Source organism: Brachyistius frenatus, unplaced genomic scaffold, assembly GCF_029030835.1.
Source record: "Brachyistius frenatus isolate BFR_SWC_R1_liver_20210118 unplaced genomic scaffold, ASM2903083v1 Contig_497, whole genome shotgun sequence".
Classification (NCBI taxonomy): Eukaryota; Metazoa; Chordata; class Actinopteri; family Embiotocidae; genus Brachyistius; species Brachyistius frenatus.
In genome coordinates, this window is record NW_027211096.1 from 34,779 (window position 1) to 60,000 (window position 25,222).

The 25,222-nt window shown below is 40.3% G+C and overlaps 2 protein-coding genes across 2 annotated transcripts; both read right to left on the reverse strand.

Moving 5' to 3' along the window:
* Positions 1-7,477: 7,477 nt before the first annotated feature.
* LOC138614418 (CD209 antigen-like) lies at positions 7,478-12,269 on the reverse strand. Its single transcript, XM_069687868.1, has 7 exons — positions 12,184-12,269; positions 11,886-12,018; positions 10,389-10,487; positions 9,496-10,290; positions 9,197-9,339; positions 8,384-8,493; positions 7,478-8,267 (listed from the first exon to the last, which is right to left on the reverse strand). The coding sequence occupies exons 2-7, from the start codon at positions 11,989-11,991 to the stop codon at positions 8,129-8,131; spliced, it is 1,392 nt and encodes a 463-aa protein (XP_069543969.1). The 5' UTR covers positions 11,992-12,018; positions 12,184-12,269; the 3' UTR covers positions 7,478-8,128.
* Positions 12,270-17,179: 4,910 nt separating this feature from the next.
* LOC138614413 (N-acetylaspartate synthetase-like) lies at positions 17,180-18,968 on the reverse strand. The gene is made up of 3 exons (XM_069687860.1): positions 18,752-18,968; positions 18,365-18,529; positions 17,180-17,580 (listed from the first exon to the last, which is right to left on the reverse strand). Exons 1-3 carry the CDS (start codon positions 18,966-18,968, stop codon positions 17,180-17,182), a joined length of 783 nt encoding a protein of 260 aa, XP_069543961.1.
* Positions 18,969-25,222: the final 6,254 nt, after the last annotated feature.

Here is a 25,222-nt window from a genome sequence, read left to right on the forward strand (position 1 = left end):
ATCCGTACATCTGTTTCCCTATTGGTTAAAAATGTAACGGACAAAGTGCGTGTTTAATTTATGCATATTCACCTGTTAAATGTTTTAATTGTACAGTGTCCAACAGGTGAGGTGCATTGTACATAACAAAAACAAGTGAGTAAGAGTGACATTAAACTAGTTTTCACCATGTGACCGGATTCTTTTTCTCTCCGTTTACATCCGTTTAGTGCATGAAAGCTTCATCTCTCTCTCAGCCTTCTGAGATGTTTGTACCCTCTCAATGAAAGAGGTTAAATGTACAAAATGACGCAGTTCGTCAGCCTTGTGAACGTATGAAGCACCACCTTCACGTCATCTTTCATTGCAGAGCTGTCCTTGTCGAAACTTGTCAATCTTGGCATCACGTTCACGGCTGTGATCGTCTCGAGCCATCTAATCTGGCTTTAATCCCCCGAAGTGTCAAAGGTCACGTTGCAGCTCAGTTCCTTCCTGACATCGTCTGAACGAGTGTTCCTCTAGTGCATGTCCCGTCATTAACATGGTGCCGAGTTGATTTAGCTTTACCTCCCTTGACTGCAATGATCTTGAGCTTGCAGTTGAAATCAAGTTGGTAACCCACTGTGATGTCACCGACTGGTTTGTGAACTGCTGTTTTGAAGCCACCGGTCTGGAATTTTCCCTGTGGCCATCTTCATTTTTTTTGGAGCCAAAGGTGACCATATTAAGACGAGGTGGGATAGAACCGAAGGGTGGATCTGAATGAGAACCAAAAACATGACTGCCCCTCAGGCATGTTAGTCAAACCAGGCACGCCCCCAAACGTACCGCTCTTTTAGGCCTAATATCTAATTGGTGAGAGTTTTCTTCCATAAGGACCAGAACACTGATCCTTGTAATGAATTTTGTTAATGACATCATAATGACGTGGAAAAAAAATTGTATTTATGTTGTATTCCATGAGAGAAGTTTAAGGTTTTAAATGGAAGACTATGGAGCCAGAGGTTTTTTTTTGGAGCCAGCCCCTAGTGGCCCTCAGAGGCATTGCAAGTTAACACACTTCTGCCTTGGCTTCCCTTTTCAGACTCAGAGACCACAGACATTTTTATATACAGTCTGTGTTTTCCATGCATAATGTATTGAATTTCAGTAACCACTTCAGAGATCCATTTTATCAAGTTGCTGTCAACAAGTACGAAGGGAAACCCTCCAGCAGCATCCGAGCACACGGAGTTGTTTCTTTTTCTTTTTTTTTCTTTCCGCTGTATTCTGGCAAATAACTCGCTGCCGCCCACACATGAAAAAGAAAGTGCTCCTATGGGAAAGAACAAACAGAAACTTGCTTATCATTTCTACAATTTTTAACAAGTTTCTCAGGAAGATTTCTGTTTCAGCATTTTGTCTCAATTCAGCCACGCTGACAGCTGATTGAGGGACAGATTGTCCATTTCTATTTCTTACCATTTTAGGAAATGGTTGTGTTGCACCTCTGTGGAGGAAGTTGAACATATCAGTGGCCATCTCAAATCTTTGCTGCGTCCTTCTGAGCTATTTTTTTCTTGGCTTGTGGTCATTTTCATTGTACTGGTTGCCAACTTTACGCAGGCTCTAGTACTCGGTTTCTGGCTTTGAACCTGCTTTAGCGATGTCTTCAGTGATTTCTATCCATATTCTTTCAACCACGCTCTGGCATTCATCACTATCCTCATCTACCAGGATACAAGAGGGGCCGCTATCAGCCAGGTTTGCCACCAACACTTTGTTTCAGCAGCTTTTTAGCATCTTTGACTGATTTCCGAAGGCTCTTTAACAACTCCATATCAGTCCATTTCTTCAGGCTCACGTTAGTCGTCTTCAAGCTTGGTTCCATCCTCATCATTTCGAGTCTTAAGATTCTCAATGTACCCGTTTCCACAAGACGGGCACCAGCTGATTTCAACTGGCCCATTTTAAATTTCCTTCTTCAACTCTTCATGTTTCTTTTCTTGTGTTATTTGTGAGTTTCAGTCTCACCTTTCTGTTTTAGAAGCTTACCAGGGCTTCAATGAGGTTTTGGTCATTAGGTCTTCTCTTCATTGCCGAAAAGGAAATATGTACGCCATCTTTGAGCCCATACCCGTCACAACACGGTTATTCTTCACCATGAACATCATTTTTTTGGTCAGTCACTTACTGTTTTCTAGTTTTTCTGTGCACACCTTTTTCAAATGTACCCAACTGTTAAATTTGGCAAATCAACTGACTTTTAAAACCTCTCTGAGGTTTTTTCTTTTGTTAAGCTGGAGTAAAATGTCCTTCACTTGCTTGCTCACCTCTTTACTTGGGATAGTGACACACAGATCTACCTAAATGCAATTGTCAGTCAACTCATAGTCAAATATGAACTCCTTTGTGCACAAACTAACCTTCAAACAACACGCTGCTGCCCAAAAAACACGTTAGCCAGACGTTTAATTACTGTTGAACCCTTGCAATTTGGGCACTCTGTAGTAAAAGGGCTGTATCATAGTCCTTTTTATATTTGCGCTAACCTAAAGTAAAGCTGAAACTGGAAACTTAAATGTAGTAGCCATCACTTTATTGCAAATTATCTATACATTTTAAGAACATCAACAATGACTAAGAATGAGTCCACCCTCAGTAAGGAGCTCCACTTAACCGCCACCTCAGGACCACCTCAGTTTGGCTTCACTGACAGGAACTGGCTCTCACCAGGAGGGGGCACCACCAGCAAACAAGACAAAGCATGAACTCATTTCTTCTCCTTGCACACTCACTTACTTAACAAAAAGGCAAGCCTGTCTAATGAAGCATGTGTTTTTGTTTTGTTTTGTTTGTCATATTTGATTCTACTGAGTCCAAGCCAGGAATTTATAAATCTGTGCATGTAGGACATGTACACTGTTGTTGTGTCACTGGTAATAATTCACTCAATCCTATAACATGCCAGACTTCAATTCATTTAACTGACAATGCATTAGGTAATCATTGAATAAAGGTTATGCTGTTCTTTAAAACTCTTATTTTAGTAACTAGATCTTGGGATGTAGAAACATCTTACAGGTAGTAAATGCAAACAGCAACACCACATACATTTTAGAGGTTTTTTTTGTCTGATCATCTCAGATGGTTTCCAACTTTAGAGTAAATACTTACTGAATACTGAATACTTTTGAGCAGGGGCCTTTTGATGAAGTGTTACTTCTTTTTTCAGGGTAAAGTCGATTAGCTGCTCTCTTCCAAAGCCAGACTAGCAAAACACCTGCAGACTTTAACAGTCCCACCATGTCTCGCTGTGAGTTTGATCCACCGCTGTAACATTCTCTCAGCTGTTCGTCATCAGCGACTTCACCCACTGCTAACTTGTGGCTTGTTTTAACCCATCACGAGTGTTTGTCTTTGTCGTTAAGAGGCGCTACTCGTCCTCTGATAACTTGACCAGTCAGCCTTCTTTCAACAGGACTTTTTGCCGATTGGATTCTTGTGTTCTCTTCTTCGAAAATTCAGTGACGAAGCTGCTTTTCTGTCTCAGTGAACAAAGCTTGCTGTATTGATCTTCTGATGCAGTGCTCACTTTTCTGCCACGTTGTTGTTTGGATACAAACGATCCAGTTTCCACAGTGTTTTAGAGCTCCATGCGCTGCCCCGTGTGGAAACCTTCAGAAACCTTTAGTCCAGTAATGATTTAACACTGGGAAAGTTCCTCTTTGCTTAAAAAACACAATCTGATCTCTCGCTCTTTCCCTTAGTTCTGATGTTTCCCCAAACCACAATGCTACTCAGTAAACAATTGCTGCATTCAAATACAACTCGTGAGCTCGTGCTTACAACACAGGAACTTGGTGCACCATATGCTTGGCGCTGAAGTGGATAAATTGTAAAAACACCATTGCTAGGCACCGTGGATGGCGTGTAGAAGCCAACGGGGGGGGGGGGGGGGTAACGTAAGGCACAGCGTGAAGAGATGAGGCGGTTGGGAAGATCAACGATTTCCTCAGATGCAGGCTATTATCGAAGTTATGAAGACAAAATTACAATATATTGGCTTAACATCCAACGAAAAATGAAATTTCCACTCGGAGATTTTGTGTTCCAACGTTGTGAATACCACAAGAGGGCGCCGTTCAAATGCACTCATATGTCTTAACAGGTGAAACAAGGCTGCAGGTTGATTGACTTTAAGGAGCCAATCAGAGCCTTGTCTGGCTCGATTTGATTGCGGACCATGAAATTGTGCAGAATCTGAAGTATTTCTTCTTTATTTCACATGTCAAACTTCTTGTGTTTTTGTTTTTTTTCAAACTTGATTGTAATCAATCAAAATATAAACTATTTTCCCAGTTGTCTCAGATTTATGGACCCCGCCGCATAAAAGGCTGTTTACCTGACAAGATCACAGTATATTTTGTATTTGGTAAACCACAGCACATCAATAATATTCCCTGTATATTTGTATAATCTTTGTATACTTTCTAAGGGTTGGTGTGAGAAGCTGCACCCACACAGCAATATGGTCAAAGTGAGATCTCACCACCCACCTGTGTGAGTAGGTGTAGTAGTAGAGATTCTCCACAGACACATGAATAAAACAGAGACTGACTATTACAGCTCTGACTGACCATTAGTGTCTTAGAGCATTAATACCATAATGACTGCTGCAATGCGGAGGCCAAGTAATGGAAAAGCCTCTGAGTAAATAAAGAAATTCATACAAGCACCTGGTTATCTTCAGAGATCATTTTTTTCAGGATTTTGAATTAGTCTTTTCTTTCCAATGTTGCTGCAGTCTAAAGTCGTGGGTTTATTTTAACCTACAGAAGGCTCTTTGCTCAAAAGTAACAAGTGAGGAATGATTTAGAAGCAAATATGTCAAATTTCTATGCAAAATTGACAATATAAAAATGATAAATATACCGTGTGACAGTCCTGCATTTTTTTCCTACTTCCTTTTATTGACTGTATTTCTACAAGTCTGGACATACAGCCGGATAAAAAAAAATGGAATTATTTCCATGTGTAACACCACACTGGCAGTCTGCCTCTGAACCCCAGAATAACTGCCAGAAGTGTGTTCACAGAGCAGATGGGGCTCGGGCACGTTTTGGTTTTAGTTTTCACTGAATGTGCATCGCTCCTTGTGATCAGCGAGGTGCCCCTTGGATATATCAATCTTTGTTGCACAGACATATTCGATCTAACGTTTGTGTGGTTATCCATACGTGACAGCAGCTGGTGTTGAATGCAGTGGGGAAAGCTGCAGACTTCTTACGAACATAAATGTGAATTAAATGTGTTGATGATGGCATCTATTTCAATTGCAGTTAACAGTTGGTGATTAATATGTTGGAAAAACAAGAAAAGCTCCAAATCCACTTAAGTAGTAAAGGTAAGAGCGGAACCGGCTACAAATACGGAGAAGACTGAGATCATGCTGTCATAGAAATGCGAAGGCGGCCTGGAGAGGGTTGAGTGGGATCGTAGGCTGTGGGAATGACCGGACAAACGGTAGAGAATCAGGCATCAGTGTGGCAGATTCGTCCTCTATAACGCTGTTTTATTGGTGAATGCTGTAGATGTCCATCCTCTGTCGGGCTCGATGTGCAGTGTGTGTCAGATTTCAACGGAGATCAACCCAAGAGTGACTTTCCCAGAAATTTGTACCGTCAAACAAAACCGGTATAAATGTGACATCGTTACTGCTCCCAGAAAGCATCATTGTTAGAATAAGAAAATGACAATATTGAAGTACGATAAGGAGGAAAGTAGAAACAACACCAATGCTAATTTAGTTGAGACCGTTCTTTTGTTTGTAGGACTAAAGGTTCGTAATGGGAACATAAGTATGGTCGCAGCTGTTTTAGTATCAGTTCGATTTTACTGTTTATGTTCAGACAACAAAAAGCTCTAAAATATCTTGAGCATGGCTGTTCATTCTCAAAGGCTCAGTGTTTAGGATTTAGGATGGATTCATGGGGAGAAATGGAATATGATATTTGCAATAATGCTTTCATTAGTGTATAGTGACCAACTGGCAACCAACGGTGAGGCCACCCGTTTGTGAACGGCCATTAAGAACGAGCGACGTCAGCTACCAACACCGAAATAGCTCGCGGAGAAATTTTATTGACTGAGAATTTCGCGAGAGAAGTTGAATGGGAGTCTATGGAGCCGGAGGCTTTTTGGAGCCAGTCCCTAGTGGCACTCTTTGTTATTGCACTTCCACAATGGCCTCATTTTTCAGACCCGAAAGCTACGTCCGCTGTAGATTCTCTTGCACGCTCGGGAAAAGGAAGGTGAGGCGAGAGTTGTTCAGCTACGTTCAATCTGCGACGTTACCACCAGATGGCAGTAAGTCCTGCACACTGCTCCCTAAAGCTGTAAGAAAAGCGGGGGGGGGGGGGATGTAACTCGCTCTAGTGGACTGTCATGGTTAAACACAGGAGACAAACGGCTTTCAGAGCATTTAACACGAGGGTAGGCAGTTTTCGACGACGACAACAACGAGAATTACTCGTGAAACAGAGTGAAAAGGTCTAAAAGTCTGGTCCTCAGTCAGACCACGTGAATTACAGTATGCAGAAAGGTTATTAGGAAATCTTTGACAAATGACACACACACACAGAACTGCATACCTCAGCTTTAAACTGACACGGGCTGACTCTACCTCTTCCTTCAGGCAGCATCCACCCTACTCCACATTCTGTTTTTCTGCACCATTCAGCAACTTAGCAGCACATATCTCACACGTGCATAAACTGCTTTAATTGTGGAAATGTATCATTTTTATGCCCTACAGTTTAAAAGTTACAGTAAAAGATGTTTCGGGACTGTCTTTTTGGTGCAAGCGGCAAACTACAGCCCACGGCTAAGTTTTAAAGTTAAGCGACCGTTAGCTGTCGTAAAAATAAAGAACGTATGGGTGTCCTGGAGGAATGGCAAAGTGGGAGTTTGTCTTTGTTTGGAGGAGGAGGAGGGTGGATGATTCGTCACATCAGCAGACTCGTTGCCCGCTTTGCTGTTTGTTTGAAACGGCCTGGGCTGTTGCCATGACAATGGAGGTTGCGTAACTTTAAGAAAGTCGTAACTTTAACGGAAAACACAGTTTAGGTCATCATTTTATATATATAAAAAAATGCCTTCCCTGTCAAAAAAAACAACCAATTTTTTTTTTGTGCTTAAACTTAACCAGTGATGGTAATTTAGGAAAACCCTCCTGTGGGTCAAATTTGACTCGTGCGTTTGCAAGAGGATACCTGCGTGTCCATGTGCATGCGCACACACAACACACGCACGGAGTTGAGAGGACTGGATTGGTTTTCTGAACCTCAACATTGGTTTCTTATTTATACCCTTTTAAGTAAGGGGCTTTGTGAATTCTGCAGCTTTTGGTGATTTTACAGGACTTACCGACAAACTCTTTGAATGCGATCAGTTACAGGCGGAGCTGTTTTATTTTCATTAAATGTGTTTACATGGATGAATAAGGATAAAGAATAGGTAGAATAAGGAGCAAACGAATCAGTTTTATTTCACTGTAAGCGGATACAATACAGACACGTGAATTTGAGAAATATAAGCATCAAATGAATGGTTATTAATAATCTATTTAGTGCTATTTCCCCTTAATAAGTGTGCTATTGCCCTCCTGTTTGTAAAATATACAATTGTAATATGGTACAAACCAAACATCAACAAACAATAAAAAATAAAAACTATGAGAACAAACAAATAATCAGACTAGAAAACTAATAAAACATTATCTTACATGTCAATTTTCAATCGGTTCATAAATATCGAACCAAAAGACGCATTGAGTACTTATTACATGAACATAAATGTTTCCACAGTATGTACAGGTATTTATGGTCCCCCGTGAGCCAGTCATGGTCCAACAGCACAAACAGTTAGCTCAAAACAACCTACATCAACCTCAGCTGGGCCACCGGCTAAATTTAACTTCCTAAAACATTACTCATCACAAAACAGTGCAATGCAGGCTTTAGCTGCTGGCGGTGCTGTGTGTCATTGTGTTTAAAATGATCACACAATATTGATTTTTTACGCAAATAGAGAATCAAATCCTTCCTATTATTTCCAATTCTCCGAGAACAACGTTAGCCAAAGGTTTCGACCTATCTCCGCAGTAAAACTACATCTCACAGATCCATTGTTGTTCAATTGTACAGCTCTCGTCGTTCCAGTCACCGATCCCTGTTGCACGGTGCCAGAACTCCACACAGTCCTGGTTCCTCCCGTCATAGCTGTTGGGCTGGCCTTTACCCCAGTACCTGCAGGACGAGGGCGGACACCCAAAATTAGCACACGGACTGCCCTGTCCTCTGGTGAATGAAATTATAAACTATTTTTATTTGGGCTATAATGAGATATTTGCGTTTAGTCTTACGATTTGTTCATCGGTGTCCCGTCCACCCATTTCCACTGCCCCTCTGCTCCTCCGTCCGACAGTCCAATCCAGACTTCTTTGTCATGGCCGTGCAGGCTGTTGATGAAGGCCTATAAGGGAAGAGACACACAAGTTACAGCGATGGTTTGTCGTACATGAAGTTTGATGAGGTGAAGCGGAACAAACAGCGTGAAAAATGGAGGAAGCATTGTGGACAAAGTGAGCGACGAGCTGGTTATCACAGCGGAGGAGTTAGCAGTTTTTATAATCACTCAAAGACCGGTGGAGACCAAAGACGGAGCTTAAAACTCAGCTATTCAATGTTGGGTTGAGAACTATGATCTTGCCAAACACGCTCGTGTTCTCAGACGCTTTCACCGTGCACACTTGGAAATGTTGCGCACCAAAGTTTCGCAGCACAACAATGTGCACGAAGTTCCTTCTTCTTTCTGTTCCCCAAAACGTTGGTGCATAACTTGATGTGCGCCCTCAGCTCAGGTTTTGTGAAATGCGTATGATACCAGCGCTCGTAAAAATGGTTGTAACACAGATGCCCGATATTTATCAATTGATGCAACTTGGAATCCTGACTTCCGAAGGTTATTGGATCCCCCTGCTCCGAGCACATCGCTGTGTTCACGCACAACAACAAGTCTCGGGACTTTTCCTTGACGTTCAGCTCCACGGTTTCTTGCCAGCCATCAAACCAAAAGAATAAGATGCCAAAAAAGCTTTGTGGCGCTAAGGTGAACCACGGAACTGTGTGATTGACAGCACACATTGTCAGCTGACTGTACACACAGATATACACACCATCTCCTCTGGGCTTTTTATGATTGCCAAATCCGCTCCTTTGCTTTGACAGTACTCTCTGCTCAGGGTCCAGGTTTTCTTGCTGACAGAAGTGAAGTAGCAGCTGAACTCAAACTTCCTCCAGCCGGTGGGGCATGCCTTCGCTGTAATTGTCAGACATTCGTCGATTAATACCAATAAACGGGATCAACTTTTTTTTTTTTTTAAAGTGACATTTGGTGATTTTTCTGTCTTTCGTCGGGTCGTACGGCTACCAAAACATTCTGCGATGTCTTTTTTTTCTTGTCTTTTTTTTTTACCTTCAATCGTTTCATTCAGCTGGTTGACTTTCCCCAGCAGCTGGTCCCTCTCGACGGTTATGTTGTCGTTTTTCACCTGCAGCAAGTCTCTCTCCGCCGTTACGTTCTTCAAACTGCTCTCCAGCTCATCTCTTTCCTTCGCCAACAACATGAAAGTAGCCTGCAGCTCGTTTTCCGCCTTCTTAACGATGTCGTAAGCGGCCTGCAGCGTGTCCATTTCTACCGTCATGTTTTTGTGACTTTTCACCATCATGTCTTTCTCGCTGGCAGATACGTTGTACCTGACTTGTAAATGTTCGACTTTCTTAATCAAGTCGTTGTAACTCAGCTGCAGCTGCTCTCTGGATCTGGTTGCATTGTTGAATTTGTTGTGAAAAACGTCTCTGTCTTTGGACACCGAGTCGTAATTTGCCTGCAGGTCAGTTTTGCGTTTTAAGACGGAGTCGTATTGGTTTTGTAGGAGGTTCTTGGCCACAGTCAGGGCGTCGTTATTCTTTTGCAGCTGGTTTTTGGTGATTTTGATCTCGTCTAGCTCTTTTTTCAAAGCAGTGTTACTGGTCTCGACCTGACTTTGGGTAAGTTTAAGTTGGTTTGTTTCCTCGGTCAGTAAATTGTTGTTGGTCTGTATTTGGTCTCTCCTTTTAGCTAAGTAATCGTAATTTTGCTGTAGCTGATTACGGTTGACTTCCAGATCCTTTTTCTCCTTTTGCGCCGCCTTCAGGCTTTGCTGCAGGTTCTCTTTCTCCCTGCTCATGGCTTTGACGTTGTTGTCGTGGTCTCGCCCTACATTGCGGTCTGACGAAAGAGGGGAGACAACACATCATTCAGCGTTTTTATTTTCTTAATGTTGCCGATTTGAATATTGGGCAGAGAAAACAAAACGGTGGACTCACAGTGGACACTTTGACCTATGACCCCGGCCAGTAGGAGAACACACAGCAGGCCGAGGCAAACGGTCGCAACTTTGAAAGGGCTGTTTCTCAACGGAAAAGCTGAATGCAAGCAAAGCAGAAACGGAAACTTCAAATTAGCGAAGTAATCTAAGGAACTTGTGGTTTTACAGAGTGGAGTTGCAAAATGCGGCACGAAAACATTCATATCGAGGAAAATTTGCTGGTAAAGTAATCATTATTTCAGAAAAACATGTAAATCACTGTTTTTTTGAAGGCCAACAATATATTATGCATACCAACACAAATCAAATATATATGATAAATATGGTGATTTTTAAAGAATTCCCACATGTAACCAAAAATATTAATAGGATAAGAACTGTAATATAAACACTAAAGCAGCACATCTTTGCAAATTCTTTGTTTTAGAGTACATATTGTCACAGCAGCAGCCAAAGTTTATCTTAGCTGCATTTCTTTCAGTTAATTTTTACATAGTTGTTCAAATAAAATGTCCAATTTAAACATAAAAGTGATTGAATTCCTTTGTTAATGATAATTTAAAGCAGTTTTTTTGGTGACGTGACAAATCTAATTTCAATAGTCACTTTAATTTTAGTTGTATTTTGCTCTCTATCTCCTCCTGAGAAAAATTGATCTGTCTGTTTGGGTGCAAATAGCTTTACTGTTTTCATAAACTAATGTCTAAATTGTTCTCTGTGGTGTTGTGCTGGAAGCCTACAATTGGTGGCCGCTGGCTTTTGGTTCAATTCATTTTTAAATCACAAAATAAAACAGCAGTTAAATGTGAATTTCCATCGACTATTGTTATGAAAGCATTAGTAGTTGCTCCACTGAGATAAACACAAGAGACAATAATTCTAATTTAAATATTTTTGCCAGAAAAGAAGCTACAACAAGATGACAAAATTACAACAGCTCCAGCCAAACAAACGTGGCTTTTTTTTGTTTTGTTGAGAAGTCTCCATTGCACTTCGCTGCGTTTTTTTGTTTTTATCGATACACCAACTTTTCCCCTTTCAGCCAAGCTCAAATTTTTTTTGCAACATTTTGATTTTTGGCAGATTCCAATAAATGATTTAGGCTCAGACTTTATTTCAAAAGTATGTGAACAGAAACACTGTTCATGTTGTTTTGTGTAAATAAGCACTTGTCTGCCAAGGTGATGGCATGTTAATATTATGCAGGTTATCTGAGAAGCCTAAATACAACATGAATGTATAGCTTTAACTATAAAACCCAATCAAATTTCCTGTTTAGGTCATTAGGTTATTTTTCTATTAAATTTCTCAGGATGGCTTGTAATGCAGGGTGTGCACCAATGGAGAATATTATTCCGGATATAATTTAAGAGAAGTGAGAGTAAACTAAAACAGGAAACTCCTGGGTTTTAAGCAAAATAATGAAGTTATCTTATGACAAATACTGAACTGTCATGTCAGTCAACCCTGCTTGAAATAAAGGCGATATTCTCACCTGAATAGCGAGATTCGCTGCCAGCGTCGAAATGCTGCTTGTAGGCAATCTTACTGTCATCGCAGTCCATGTTTGTCGTTTTGGAGGCATGGTATTCGAACGTCATCTCTGCATCTGCCTTCAAAGCTCGAGTCTTCAAAGTTAAGAAAAAAAGAAAGAAAAGCCTCTGAAATAGCTGCCGAGCTTATAAATAGAAAAAAAGAAAATATTTAGTTCTTTCTGCTGCAACGCTGAATATTAATTCCTGATATAGACATAAACTTCCAGGAATGTTTACAATAAATGACATAAACCTTACCTATCTGTGAGCAGAAGATGACGAATACTGTTGGAAAGCTTGTTTTAAGCAGCGCCGTGTAAAGTCTTTACCTTCCCGTAACTCTCACTCATGCTTTATGAAAGGAAGTTTGAAATGTTTCTTATACTCGTGTGGCAGAAATACAGAGGGTCTGTTAGTGGGCGGAGCGACAGCCTCCCTTCTTCCTCACTGTTTGCCCCTCTAAAATTAATCTCAACACTGTTGGTGCATTGCTTTGTCATCATGACGCTGACAAATTTGTATTTTCATTTGAATGAAACATGCTTTAAAAGACAACATTAACTAATTGCTGATGATCAGTTTGTGTTCCCGGTTGTAATAAAGCCCACAAAGCAGCTTCAGTCTGTGCACTCAAGACTTTTACAAACTTCCGAACAACATGAACCTCACTTCCATTTGAACACATATGAGGAAGAACTGATTTCACAAAACACAAAATGCTGAAATTGCAGTTTTCATATCAACTTCTGGCGAAAACTTCTGAGTCAGGTCGATGGTTAAAGTTCTGTTCCAACATCCACAAAAAAAAAGCTTTAAATCGTTAAAGAATGCTTTGAACACAGTAAATCGATCTTTAGTAAAACATCAGGTCATTGACAGGCAAATCCTCTTTTCTTTTTTTTTTTACTGAAACTTGGTTCGACCGAGATTATGACAGAGTCTCCTCAACTTCAGTTTTTCTGAGTAAAGCTGAAGTGAGTAAGAAAAGTTATTTCGCATATACAGTAAACTGAATTCTTCTGGAGAAACTGTTTATTTTTTTAAACCCCGCTCTTCCACTGAATGTCGCGACGCCTTGAACTTGCCAGGCAGAAATATTGTGCAAACATTTTTGACGAGTCAGCTGAACTGGTGTGCATCCTTTAGCATTGACTGCGACCGTGTCTGGTTTTTAGTTTGTTTGTTTAAGCTCTCTTTATGTCTTTATGCACTTATTGTAAATCACTTTGGATAAAAGCGTCAGCTAAATGAAATGTAATGTAAATGTCTCCAAGTTACATACATATGTTCAAACAGAGGCCATCAGAAAAAGCAAGTGGTTCCGTAGGTTTTAAAGCTATATGGACTAAATTTGGACTCCACAATAAGACAATAATTTTTTTTTTTTTTAAATCAACCTACTTTTACCTTCAAATTATGTCTAAAATTAAATGTCTTAGATCTTTAGACGCTGTCTTTGTAAACCATTCGGATTTCATTGTTTTTTATTGTTGAGTTACGCACGAAGTCACCTGCCGTCACATGTGCCATAATGAGTCCTATTAACCTTAACACATGTTTGACATAAATCCTTTGCATTACAACACATATCTTTATCTTTCACAATAATCGAAAATGCAGTGACCCCACTGACATCACGGTGACCTTGTGACTGACCTGTGCCTTGACACACAAAACCCGGCACTTTATACTGTGAACTACACTAAAATCATTAGTCGTATTTATTAACATTCAAAGATTATAGAGATATAGGTAAGTATATATCAAGAAAAGCATATATAGGTGAGCATATAGAAAACAATTTCACACAAAGAAAAATCTCCTACAGCCACCGCCTTTAATCCAATTAACTTGCATTGGAGATGCACTGCCTCCTGATTAATGTCTTATTATAATATATGTATTTTTTTTCTCTCTTTTTAAAACCTATTTATTTGTCTTTTTTATACTGTCTTGTGTTTCTTTTATTTCTTTCTTACCTTCAAATGTCTTATGCAGAGCACGTTGCCTTATTGTAGAAACAAACAAATGTGTTTCGCCTCCTGATTCATTACACATGATTAATATGATTAATACCATCGTGATAATAATGAAAATAAAAGTTATAGCTCAGAGCACTGTCTTGGAGTTGTAATTTGGTGTCGAAATTTACTTGATCGACATTTTAATGTTATTGAATAATACGGTAAATCCATTCATAGAATCACATTAAGTGTAATACAAAAGTCCAACAATACATCCTCCTTTCATGAGGATTTTAAATTGGTATTTAATCTAATTGAGAGGCGTTGAATTGAACTTGACTGTACTGAGAGGTGTTCCTAATATTTTGTCTCTTCTAGTTCAATAAATTAGATTGATCGGTGTGTGTATATACCTTACGCAGCTTCATTAATAACGTCATATTTCTGGGTCAGAACATCAGTAAAAGGTCTCAAGCTGAGCCAAACCTTCCCCAACACCCTCCATCGGTGTGTTTTCACCTGTCGGCCGTTCAGCTGCTCCTCCTTAGTCAAGTTCCTGTGTGAGCGTCACATGCTGGTAAGATGACACGGCAGTTCAGCGTGACACAACCCGGCCTGACCTTCGTGAGGGACGGTGCCAGCAAACGCAAGCTGCTTGTCGGGGATGACAGCAAGCGCGACCTTCTCCGACTCCTCCACACGGCAAACTCACTGGGAACTAAATGAGAAACAAATAAACAAAATGAAATTGTACGTGACACCTGGTCTCGCAATCTGGAGACAAAAGAATGACAAAAAAAAATATTATAATAATAATTAACTAGCACCGTTTCTCTTATTAAAGGGTACACACTCTCCAAGTTACACATATGTTCAAACAGAGGCCATCAGAAAAAGCGAGGCTATGTTTTCTGGAGCATCTGTTTTTTTTTTTTTTAACATGTTCCCACACTAGCTATGATTATTATCTCGCAATTATGCAGACAAGACACAGATTTTATAATAAGATTCTGTGGTTCCTTAGGTTATAAGGAGTTTAAAGAGAGAGCTACGAGGATTAAATTTGGACTCCACAATAAGACGATAAAAAAACACTCTTTTTTACCTTCAAAATACGTCTAAAATTAAATGTCTTAGCAGATTTAGAACCTGTCCATGTCTTTATCTTCATCATATTTGATTACTGTGATGTTCTCTTCGAAGCTGGTGCTCAACTCTGCCGCCAGAGTCTTCGGTAGCTGACGACAAACCCACTGGGAACTAAATGAGAACAAATGAACAAAATGAAATCATCCGTGACACATGGTCTCACAATCTGGAGACAAAAGAATGAAAATATATATTATATATATATATATAATAGTAACTAACTAGCACCGTTTCTCTTATTACAGGGTACACTCTGACCTGCTGGACTGGAATCTGCCAGCATACTGTAAGTACTTTCAATACCAGGTACAAATTACCAAGGGCTACACGAGCATGACCATCCTAGAGAGTCGCATACAGGTTATTATTGAGTACATATGATCAGGGCTTGTTGGGGGAGTAGTTCACTGCGCCTGAAACTGTTGAAGCTATGCTTTGTAAGGAAATTGACCGCAGTCTTTTTAAAGGCTGTATATGTGCTGAGTTTGAAAGTTATGAAATGTACCATACTTGAGGTTTGGTATTGTGCAATGACTTCCCTTCCTGTCCTTTAAAGTCTTTTACTGTCTTGTAACAACAGTGTCAGTCCATGTCGACCGGCACCACGATAGCTACAAGTACGTATTGTTCCCCGTCAGTAGGCATACATTACAGTATGCTCAGAAACACACAACGCAACAAGAATTTGTAGGATGTCTTCGCAGCAAAACTGCAGTGCAAAAGTAATCTTAGGCGAGCAGGCCGTGGGGCGACACGTCTCGCTGCTGAGTAAGTCAACTGAAGAGAAAATAAGATGAGAAAAGACACCGAGGTCAGCAGTTACACCCTCCTGTTATCTCAGCAGGGCAGCTGTGTTTTAGAAATCAGATTTTAAAAAAAAAAGCCACAGACAGACAATCATACCACACAATAAGTGATCACTTCACGGAGTATTTTAAAATAGATACACATGTTTTACTTCATTCATACACTGATGTACTGCATGGAAAAGTAAAGTTTTAAAAGAGTAATACCAGGAGCGCTACAAATTATAAACATAACGCAAAACACATATAGCCGCATTAAAAAAAAAGCTAAATTAAAAACAATAGATTTCAAATGTTTTGAAAATGTACAGACAGCAGTTGAGAAAATTACTGATGTCATTACATAAATTACTGAATATACCCCTTTAATTCCCGTCATTATAACCATAGACATAATGAATATTCAAATAGAAAATGAATTATGATATATATGGATATGGGGTTTTATTAGTCAATACCAAGTTATATAATCGTGTATTTTAATAAAATCTAAATTAAACTGGAAAACATAAAAGGTCCAGAAGCTACATTGATTGCTTCACCTGCGCTCTTTTTTTTTTTTTTTTTTTTTTTTTTTTTTTTACATTTCTACCAGAAAAGAAAATTCCTATTTTCACTTTATTACAGCTCCACATCTGTGAAGCCAAATTTAAATGCAATAAGTCTCCTTGTTCAGACCAGAGTGACATTTGAAAAGTTAACATTTTTACTTCCCCAAAAATCCAAACTATAAATGAGAGAAAATAGCCTTGTAAGATGAGTCGTTGGTTGTGTTGAACCCGTTTTGGCCTCTTTGATGTACCGTGATCGGGAACCTTTGAGAAATGGTGGTTTGTTGCATTTTGATAACGATACACAGCGTGGGTCGTGTACTGGGACGTCCAGGGTTGGAGAGAGTTAAAACACACACATATTGTCTTCCATCCATATGATCATGTTCTCATGTAGAACCACGACTGACGAGTTGATTACCCAAAACTGAAGAGCCTTTTTCTTCGGCCCCTCGATCAGGTTTTTTTTTTTTGCTTTGGTTTAGGGAACTTCTCGATTAACTGTAGGAAAGATTATTGTCATGATTAAAAGAAACCGTGGAAGTAAACCACTGCGTGTGTATTCAGAGTAAGCCGTGCTAAGCTTCTCCGAAACAGGTTCGGTGGTGCTAAAATGCCACAGTGCTCCATCTCCGTCCAAGGGAAAAGCAATCATAAAGATTGTCTCCAGAGGTTGGTTCTCCGGAAAACATAAACGTGAACATTTGCGAAGACAACTAAATGTTGTTTTTTTTCCTGGTCAAACAGTCTCAAAACTTCCCCTCAGCAGCCGTCTGCTCTTAAGTCAGTCTCGTTCATTTGAAGTGATTTTGATGTTTTGCACATTGAGGCTGTAGTGATGATGGCGGACCCTGTAGAAAATCCGTTCCAGGAAGGATTGCCTTGCACCCGGTGTGACGTACCCATTTGTGACCCCCACGCAGCGGAAACCCAGGCGCTGGTAGAGCTGGTGCGCTGCCGGCGCGTACGCGGTGGTCCCCAGGACCACCGAGGAGTATCCCCGAGTGGCGGCAAACTCTACAACTTTCCGTCCCAGTGCGACGCCAACTCCGCTCCGTCGATAGTTACGGTCAACAGACATCCGCAGCAGCTCGAGAGCAACGCCGGTCTCCTCCCGCTGGCCGCCGACTGCTGCTGCCGTGCCCACCACTTTGCCCTCCAGCACTGCGACCCACAGACAGGAGCCTGAGGTGAAGGGAAAGCACACAACAAAAACTCAAAATGTAGTCGAAAAAACATCGGCCGTTCATTTGTGTTGAAACAGCAAAAAAGCCCCGCCGGCCTCCCCGACCAAGCCGATGCGTTTAACATTCAGGGTCCCTCAGTCACCAAAACGATTGCAGGTTTACTGATGACAAGAAAAATAGTCCCGTGTCGTGTTTTTTTAGCTGAATATTATTTGTCAACTTTTACAGTGTTCAGTGGCGCTTGTATATGCATAATTAGAAATGACTATGTAGCATCTGGAGAGACCTGTTAGTCCAATCAGCTTCCAAATTTGTAAGACCGAATCTTCATCTATTAATCATGACGGATGATCACATTAAGCTTCCTTATCCGAGACTGCACCGAGTTTAGACAAAGTAAGAATGAACTGCGCTTATTTTGTAATTTTTTTGTAATTTTTTTTTATCAGTTTCTTCATGTCAACCTGGATTTTGTAAATGACTTTTGGGAAAAACAAACCTCAGCTGAAAGCACAACATTCTTGTAACAAAACCAAACTTTTAACACAGGCATTTTTTTCTAAAGAAATTTAGTGTATTTCAAGGTTGTAAACTTCAGTCCCAAAGTTGGCCGACAGAAATCTAAGCAATTCTAAAGTTTTGACGCTTTCATTAGAATACTACACAAAACTGGAGTTAATGCTCGGGGGACCATTTTTGTGTTGGTATGTTACATAAAGGGAATAAAATACGAATCAAGGTTTTAGTGATATTTTACTTTGGTGCCTCATTCACGTAAATACCTGATGATTGCATGTAGAAGCCCTCGATGTCCCCCATGTCTCCGTCCATGGCTCGCCTCAGGTAGCCATGGATGACACGTCTGCTGTAGAAGTAGCGCGCACACACCACCATGGCCGGGAGGAGTCCTATCACCCACCAACACATGGTGATGACAAAACATACAACTGCCGGAGAGAAGATATGAGGGATGTGTGAATGAAAGGAAAATATGAAGACCAAACAAAAGACCAACACAACAACAACAACAAAATTTTAAATTGTATTAAAACGATATTTAAGCTACAGCAACAACATAAATGAAAAAAAAAAACATGGAAAGAAGATGATGTTGTTTTTTTTTTTTGATAGCAATCAAGAAACATAAGCAATTTTTGAAAGTATCTTACCTGTCGTAGCAGCATAAAGCAGGAGGCTCTCTGGGTGATGTCTCAAACCTCTGAAGGCGGTGTCCGATATCATCTCCATCAGCCCCTCATAAAAAATGCGCTGCACCTCCGGGTCGTCCGCCGGCTCGAATTCACGCACAAATATAGTCGTTTCGTTTGGCGCTCTTCGTCTCTTGCTCGGTTTTCTGTCCTTCTTGCTTGGTGATTTTTGCCCCATGTTTAAACTTTAAGAATGACCGAACACAGCTTGCAGAGGATGTCAGTTTCAAAGCTGCAGAAAAACTGTTTTAAATAGTTGTAGACACACCTTTTAAATAGTTGTAGACACACTTTTTAAATAGTTGTACACACACCTTTTTCAGCAGTAATTATTCCTTGTGCTGTTGCGCGAGAGTTGCTGAACATATTAGGTACCACTGTACACATTAAGTACCACTGTACAGCTGTTGAGTTTATCAGTGAGGCTCCCTACAGATAGCATCCCCTGCACTTGTTCGCGGGCTACTATACACCCTCTTATCAATGATGGACAAAGCCTACAAGAGTGAACGAAAAAAACCACAACATTGTTCCACCCTGGAGAAAAAGAGAGACCAAAACAGGGCACACCACAAATTTTATGGAGTTTAAAAAAACAAACAAAAAAAACAGGAGTTTAGAGACAGAAGAGCGGGTTGGTGGGTGTGCAGGCAAACGAAACAAGAAGGAAACAAAGTTAAAATTTAAAAAAAAAAAAAAAAAAACGGAAGAGGTTGAAATAGTCACAAGACAAAAAACAGGGCTCAAATGTTTTTACTGAACATGCTGGTCAAGTTCGAAACAGACAGATTAACCTCAACCTTTTTATTTTCAATCCACGTTTCCATTTTACAGACTAATTTTTTAGGTCTGCATGAAGGAATCACGCGGTTGTGTGAATCTCACTTTTTAAAATTTTTTTATTTCCGTATGTGTTTATTAACGTGAGCAGAAAATTCTTTGACTGGCAGTTCTAATCACCTCCGGGATTAATCCTGACTACTTCTCCGGCCACTCCTTCCGCATAGGGGCAGCCACCACCGCGTCAAGCAGAGGAGTCCCAGACCACCTCAACAAGGTCATGGGCCGCTGGTCTTCCCAAGCCTACCAACTTTACACTTGCCACGGCTTCGACGACCTGCGCAAAGGGCAGGCGGCCTTGCAGTCTGAGGATGGCTTCTTTTGGGGATCTGCAAGGCCCGGAAGCCGCAGTGGATCCTCGACTAAGCCTTCCCCAAACCGCGAAACTCTCACCCCGGCTTAATCTCCCCCAATCAATGAAGGTTCACCCCCAGCCGAGGCAGGGTCCGAGCTAGTGAAATGTAAATTACTTTAAAGTTGGATACTGAGTAAAGAAATTTAAAAACTTTTTGAAATGGAAAAATGTGTTGGATAATTTATTCCATTTTCAAAGTAACTTGCCCAAAACAGGTGGCGTAAGAGTTTTATAATTATAATACTAATAAACTTTATTTGTATGGCACCTTTCATACAAGAAATGCAGCTCAAAGTGCTTTACAGCAAGAAAATGACATGCAGCACTTCACATAAAACCAGATATAAAGGAACATTTTAAAATAAGAAAATGCATAAAATTAAACAAAAGACATAACAACAGTGAACTAGAATAGAGTTTAACTGGGTGAACATCAAGGTCGATAAGAAGAATACGATTATTATCCCACATGAACCTAAACAGAACAGGTGCTAAGAAATTCTTAATTCACCTCTGACCTGCTAATTGCTCAAGATTTACACAGGCAAACTTTAGCAGCTTGATTCAAAAGGAGTACGAAAAAAAAGAACAAACACCAACTGTTCCGACATTGGCTCGAGGCTTAACGTTGAGCCGCAGACGATACTGTTTATCCCAATGAGCTCAACAAAGGGATGTAACAAATGTAATACATTCATTTCATAATAATTTACACCGAATTAATATAGCTCTGAGGCGTTGACAGCAGAAGGCGAAGCGGGGAAACTGGTGGGGAGTGACTCACTTCTAGTCCGAAAAAGGTCTGTTGAGATTAAAAAGAATCTCTGTGCAATCAGACGAGATCGAGCATGCCAAATGTAACATGAGGGTGGGCTAAGGAGAACTCTATATTTAACCGTGATGACGCTTTTTGCTTGGGATACTGATGCAAATGTTGACGTGGAGGAAAGCAGGAATAAAAGATTGGAACAGGAGACAAAAACAAATACAATCAAAGCATTGATAAAAAGAAATTAAAAAAATAATTTATTCCTTCAATCCTTTTCCATGAGTTTCACACAAAGAAGACTCCTTTCTGTCTCTTTTACGTACAGATGATGTAACATCTCTGTTGGTTTAGAGGGATAGTTAAAGCCGAAGTATTAAATAATAAACACAAAGCTACAACTGTTGAGAAATGTAAAAAAAAAACCTCAGTAACGAATCACAACCACACCCACGCATTGTCTTCATCTCTCATTCTTTATTCCTCATTATACATACTATAAGCACACGCTGCCTCCCACTCGCAAGCACTCACTGTTCTTCTAATGTGATCGGTATCTTCTCTTTCGCAGTTATTTAATTAACCCTCTTGTCCTACACTGTATTTTCTGTGCTGTATATCATTTATGCAAATACGGGATTAAATACACACATTAGGTCAGTTGGTTTGACAGCAACTGGACACCTTGTACTAACAATACTTAACAGATTTTTTTTGTCTTCATCAAAAAACAATAAATTATCCTGTTAAATAGCCCCTCTTTTTGAGATTACATTTTATTTTTTGCAGAGATTCAAGTGTGAGAAGCTTAATTTAGCTTAGTTTAGTTTATTTAGTTTAAGTCAGGATTCTATAAGCCTGGCTGTAGTCTTCCTGGCGTTTTTGTCTTTCCATTTCTGTTTGAGTATTAAATGTAAGCTACAACGTTTTCTTTGAGTTTGATGTTCTAACTTTAAAGCTCTAGATGATAGCCTTCAAGTCCAGTATTTAGATTTTGCAGCCGGGTAGAGATCAAAATTGACTTTTGATAAATTTGATCATTCAAGCTTCTCTCGTGATCATCTTGTGCAAGTTACTGGAAATTAATAATTAGGTGCCGTCAGTTGTCGCTTCTTTCAAAAGCAGTTGAATTACTTTACAGAAGACTGCATACAAAAAGTAATTAGTGACACAGGAAAGTAACTTTTGCATTACTTTGAAATGTCTGCTTCAACTCTCTTACGAATATACAGATGGCTGTGATTTAGTCTTACCTGCTTGCTTTCTCGCCCTGGATGGCTCAGGGTCTCTGGGCTGGTCTGCTTTTGTCCAAACCATAGTGGAGGTGTTGTAGTGCCGTTGGCTTACTCTTCTTCTTATGGGGTGATGGGGGTCTTCCCTAAATTTGTGCCTCACTCCTGACCGGACAACCCCACATACCAAACATTTCCTCCTACCAAAGCATTGCCAGCCTGCTCTGAAGGCTGATGGACTTGGTGTCGGGGTGCATGCAGAGGCCTGTCCAGGGTACCTGTATAGTGACACCCGGTCCTGACCCCTCACTGACAACTTTTAAACTCAGCTCAGTGCAATCAGTTTTTGCTGTGATCTCTCTTTAGCACCAATAATTATCCAACGCTTCTCCTTCCGGTAAGGCAGGCGTTCCTATTTATAGGCGTGCCAACGAGTCCATTTACATTTCAGTAACTGTAACTGCATTATTTAATTTGAAAAAAACAAATCGATGCTCCCAGATGGGTGGCTGTTTCGTGTTTCACACTATTTCAGTCCAAACTTTTTAATTACATAAGTGCGGCAGCATCTGGCATTCAGAGAGAGTTTCCTGTCAGATAGTCGTTGCATCATCTTACGGTGCTTTCCAGAAAAATATTTGCAGCCTTTCATCATCTGTGTCTATTGATTTCAAGGTCAGACTGGCTGAAGATTTCTCTGAGCTGTGAGAGTTTCCTGTCAGCCAGTGATCTCATTTGAGCCTCCGACTGATTTACCACACTTTGTTCATCTATATCTCGGGATTCTCTAAGACACATTTTTTTGTATTTGTTCTTCCTGGTGTTGCAGTGGTGTTATAAGTGAGAGCTTATTTATAATCTTATTTAGCCTGTGACTCAGTAAACTTAAAAGGCACCCACAGCTAAAGCCATTACAAGAGACACATTTTCTATTCAGTAAAATTTGAACCATGCAAACTGTGTACTGCCATAAGACCTTCCCACAGAGGATGCAAATACCCCATAATTTATATAGACAAAATATGACTAAGCAGCCTACACCTGAGAGAAAACATTAAACAGTTTCAGAGCAGTTTGGTAAAACTCAAAAATAGGTGCAAGGTCCTGAACTTCCATGTTATTCTGATTTATTTGCTTTAAACTATGTTAAGCAAACAAACAAGTGATGCAATACAGAGAAGCAAAATTTTAATTTTTTTCAAAAAGAAATCCTAAACAAGAGTCGACATCCCTCTGCGAGGGTAACGACCTCTGCAGCGGTTTAAGACTTCAGTTAATTATTGTAATTTCTCCGCTCTGACTGGAAAAGAGATGGGAGAACTGGATCGGGGGCAGTACAAACCGTTTTTCTCACTTACACTGCAGAAAAACAACTGTCCTTGTTATGCTTGTTAGCGAGTGCTGCCGGCAGTCAGATCCCAGTCCAAGCTGTTCAGTTTGTTTGAGTGGGCTACAGTGTGGAGGCCTTTGTCCTGGTCTGTCATTTCCCTGTTCCCCCGTCATGCCTCTGGTCAACTGGTATTTTCTGCTGCTTCTCTTGCTTCCTGATGAGCATTAGTCACCCTCGAACTGTCTACAGCGCAATTAAAATGTAATGCAGTGATACGCTTTTAATCTTTTAATTCTAATGTTCTGGTTAAAAGATGAAACAAGATCAACGAGGTCAGTGTTTGTCGGAAGCTTGAGGGTGTTCACTTCCATTAACAGTGTAAGAGTCTTTTTATACATATTCTCCTCGTTAGGCTTAATTGGCTGGTGTAACCTTAGTTATTCCAAAACAGTAAAGGTGTGCGATGAAGGGGTTTCAAAGCCATTTGAAAATCTTTCAAGCACCTCTGAAGAGACCTACTAACCTGCTGATCCCATCCCCATGGTGAAGCACGGTGGTGGAGGTATCATACTATGAGAGTTCTTGCCTTTGCCAGGGAAACCCACTCCAGTACAAAGAAGTTGCCAAAAGTTCTTTCTTAAGCGGCTTTCTTGACATTTTCTCAACTGCTCAACTCAACAGGTTTGATCGGCAGTTTCATGCAAATTCCCGGCACAGCAGTCCCGTCCATGTTATTCTAGTAACACCAGATTTACAAATGGTCTATAAATGGTGATAGATTTTAATTTGAATCAATACAGATATGTTAATAAGGAGTCTACTTTTGGTTACAGCGGTTACCACATGTTAAAGTATCATCTGGATCACCTTCCTTTTTTTTGTAACCCCATGACTTAATAATAGTAATTTTTGTGCTGCATTTGCAAAAATCTGTTTATTACATACAATACAGTCTTTGTTCATTCTGTTAAATGTGAAGAGATTGCAAACAACAGTGAAATAGAAAGATGACTACAATTTGACTCAGGTAACACCTCGGTGACACTGCCAGTCATCACCGGTTAGAAAAGAACAGAACAGAACGTACAGGAGGAGGACAGAGGAGAAGAAAAGAGGAGGGAGAACAGGGCGAGGAAGGAGGAGTTGGTGACAGAAAGAGACAAAGAGGTGGGAAGATGCCGAGATTAAACACAAAGTTTCATTCAGTGCCGCGGGGTGCGCGAGAGAGAGAGATGATGATGGTTAAAAGGCAAGTGGAGAGACTCCACGTGAGTCCTGAACACGTGGAGAGATTGAAAGGTTGGTTAAAGCACGTGATGTAGTTTTGACTGTGACAGTTTTACCCAGCAAATCAGAGTCAAATTAGGACAGAGAAGTGGGAACTGCGGGTAGGAGGACTAATATATTGCTGCTGTATCATGATTATATGAGATAGAACGATCAGACATGCCCACCCCCCAGTTTCCGGAAATATATTCTCTAAGCTTTATAGCCTGTGGCAGTTATTAACGTTAGCCAAAAGAATTTTCTGTGGGACAAAACACTGCTTCTTCTACACCATGAAATAATGACATATTCAGAGTTCAGTTGCAAAACACTTTATACACACTTAGGGAGAAAACAGTGAATTATTTAACGAAAGTTAGGTTGTCTTTTTATGTATCCTCCACCAGCACCGAGACTTTATTCCCACAATTTGTAAAAATCTACAGTTGACAGAGAAGATGCCAATTAATCTAATAAGATGAATATTTAGAGCATTGATCTGAGATGTTCACAGACGCAGCATCTCTAACAAGCTGCACCTCATGTATGCAAATGAGGTAACAAATTACAAAATAAACACAGAAAGAGAGGATATAAAAGATTTCCCTCCAGCTATTTTGAGAGTTGCTTCGTAAAAATGAGG